We start from the raw sequence: 2,082 nt of genomic DNA, 5'->3' as shown, positions 1-2,082 counted from the left end.
CCTCTCAAGATGGCTTGTCCAATGAGAAAGGCTTGAAATCCCAAGCGGGCGGTTGCAACTGCTGGAGGGTTTTATGACCCTTTGTCTCTAAGCATGGTATTTCGCGTATGTAATTCGCTTGGGTGTCGACGAAAGATTACTAAAAGTTCTTAGAACCGTAATATGTTGCATAGGTATAAACATGCAATATACACTCTCAATTAGATCATCTGAATACGAATTAATAGAGACCAAACACGGTATATGTAAGGTTACATGAATGAGTGGTTCTATCATAAGCATGAATAAAATAGTCTACAATACAACAGATAATATACAAGACAGCAATAATATACACCATGACCTGAAGGATATGTGTGTTCATTCAAAGAAAGGTTTTCCTATGAATTAGTTAGTAGAAAAGTCCACTTCTATTGTGCCTTGTGCCTCTTGCGATGGAACATGCAGTGATTTTCCCTGCTTCGCATTCCATTAGGTCGTAAATGTATCTGGTGTCAGGGTTGCCATGGTAACCAGGGTCCTGGGCCCTGTTCACAGACAACTTGGCACCCAGTATGTTTATTGGGTGAGGGGTCTGTGAACGTTTGTTAATCTAATGAATAATTGATTTGTTAAATCAAATGGAAAATGGTGTGTCTAGATGCTACAGATGCTACATATGGAACAGATATAGTACGGAATCCAACAAACCAGATAAACTGTCACAATTGTCAGGGCAGTCAGGGCAGCTTTGCTCTCAGATTTCCTTCTCACTGAACCTTCATTTACGCATTTGCCACTCTTCATCAGGGTGTTTATAACTTTCACTTGCTGAAGTACAACATAGAAAATCCTCAAATATAAAGATATGATCAGGATACAAGGAAAAATAAAAGACATGAACAGATCAGTGACTCTCCAAGCAAAACCCACGAAAACAGAACACTCTCCATAACACGTGTGCATGAAGCATGAAATGTCAAAATAACCATTATTAATTACAACGGCAGTGTTATAAGTTGAGGAGCACTCAGACAGAAGACAGATGCTTATTAATGTTTTAGTCATGGTTATTTTCTGTGGGTACAGTAAAGGGTGACAAACAGCCACATAACGATCAACAGCAATTAAAACTAAATTACTAAGAGATGCTGAGAGAAGCATTGCAATAAATACGGAATAGAGTCCAGAGAAAGTGTCTCCAAAGTACCAACACAACTCAATCAGCCTCGTGGCCTCTATGGGCATCACAAGTCCAATAAGCATGTCGGCCACAGCCAGAGAGAGAATGATCAGGTTGGTTTGAGTGTGAAGCTTCTTGAAGTGAGAGATGGAGATGATCACCAGCAGGTTCAGAAACACAGTCCATGCTGACAGCACTGACACAAACATATACATGATATTGTGTTAATGACTGGAGTGTTTTCCCTTGATACATGATTTGATGGCAGGAAAGCAGTATTGAATCTCATGATCCTCTGTCTCATAGGCCATGAGTGAGTCTCCTCCTGTTAGGACTTTGTTCTGCTCTACTTACTGTACTTTCATTTATACAGTGTCTGGATCAGACTGACCAACCCATCTACCGCCCACTCTGATGCTGGATAATGACACTATTTTCTAAGTTGAGGAGCAAACCCAGCTCAGAGAGATGCTTATTAATGTTTTAGTCATGGTTATTTTCTGTGGGTACAGTAAAGGGTGACAAACAGCCACATAACGATCAACAGCAATTAAAACTAAATTACTAAGAGATGCTGAGAGAAGCATTGCAATAAATACGGAATAGAGTCCAGAGAAAGTGTCTCCAAAGTACCAACACAACTCAATCAGCCTCGTGGCCTCTATGGGCATCACAAGTCCAATAAGCATGTCGGCCACAGCCAGAGAGAGAATGATCAGGTTGGTTGGAGTGTGAAGCTTCTTGAAGTGAGAGATGGAGATGATCACCAGCAGGTTCAGAAACACAGTCCATGCTGACAGCACTGATACAAACACATAAATGATATTGTATTCATGACTGGAGCGTTTTCCCTTGATACATGATGAGTTGATGGCAGGAAAGCAGTATTGAATCTCATGATCCTCTGTCTCATAGGCCAT

The 2,082-nt window shown here is 40.7% G+C and overlaps 1 protein-coding gene across 1 annotated transcript; it reads right to left on the bottom strand.

The window, feature by feature from the left end:
- Positions 1 to 636: 636 nt before the first annotated feature.
- LOC107694558 (trace amine-associated receptor 13c-like) lies at positions 637 to 2,082 on the bottom strand. The gene is made up of 2 exons (XM_016494260.1): positions 1,822 to 2,082; positions 637 to 1,215 (listed from the first exon to the last, which is right to left on the bottom strand). Exons 1-2 carry the CDS (start codon positions 2,080 to 2,082, stop codon positions 637 to 639), a joined length of 840 nt encoding a protein of 279 aa, XP_016349746.1.

The sequence above is a fragment of the Sinocyclocheilus anshuiensis genome, unplaced genomic scaffold (genome assembly GCF_001515605.1).
Source record: "Sinocyclocheilus anshuiensis isolate Anshui unplaced genomic scaffold, SAMN03320099.WGS_v1.1 scaffold3639, whole genome shotgun sequence".
NCBI lineage: Eukaryota > Metazoa > Chordata > Actinopteri > Cypriniformes > Cyprinidae > Sinocyclocheilus > Sinocyclocheilus anshuiensis.
This window is presented reverse-complemented; position numbering and strand designations above follow the sequence as displayed.

What these genes read in the sequence shown, in the direction of transcription:
- LOC107694558 (XM_016494260.1), bottom strand. Translation starts at nt 2,082, where the DNA reads ATGGCCTATGAGACAGAGGATCATGAGATTCAATACTGCTTTCCTGCC. An exon ending in GACTTGTGATGCCCATAGAG is followed by an intron (nt 1,216 to 1,821) that starts GCCACGAGGCTG and finishes ATGCCCATAGAG; the next exon opens with GCCACGAGGCTGATTGAGTT.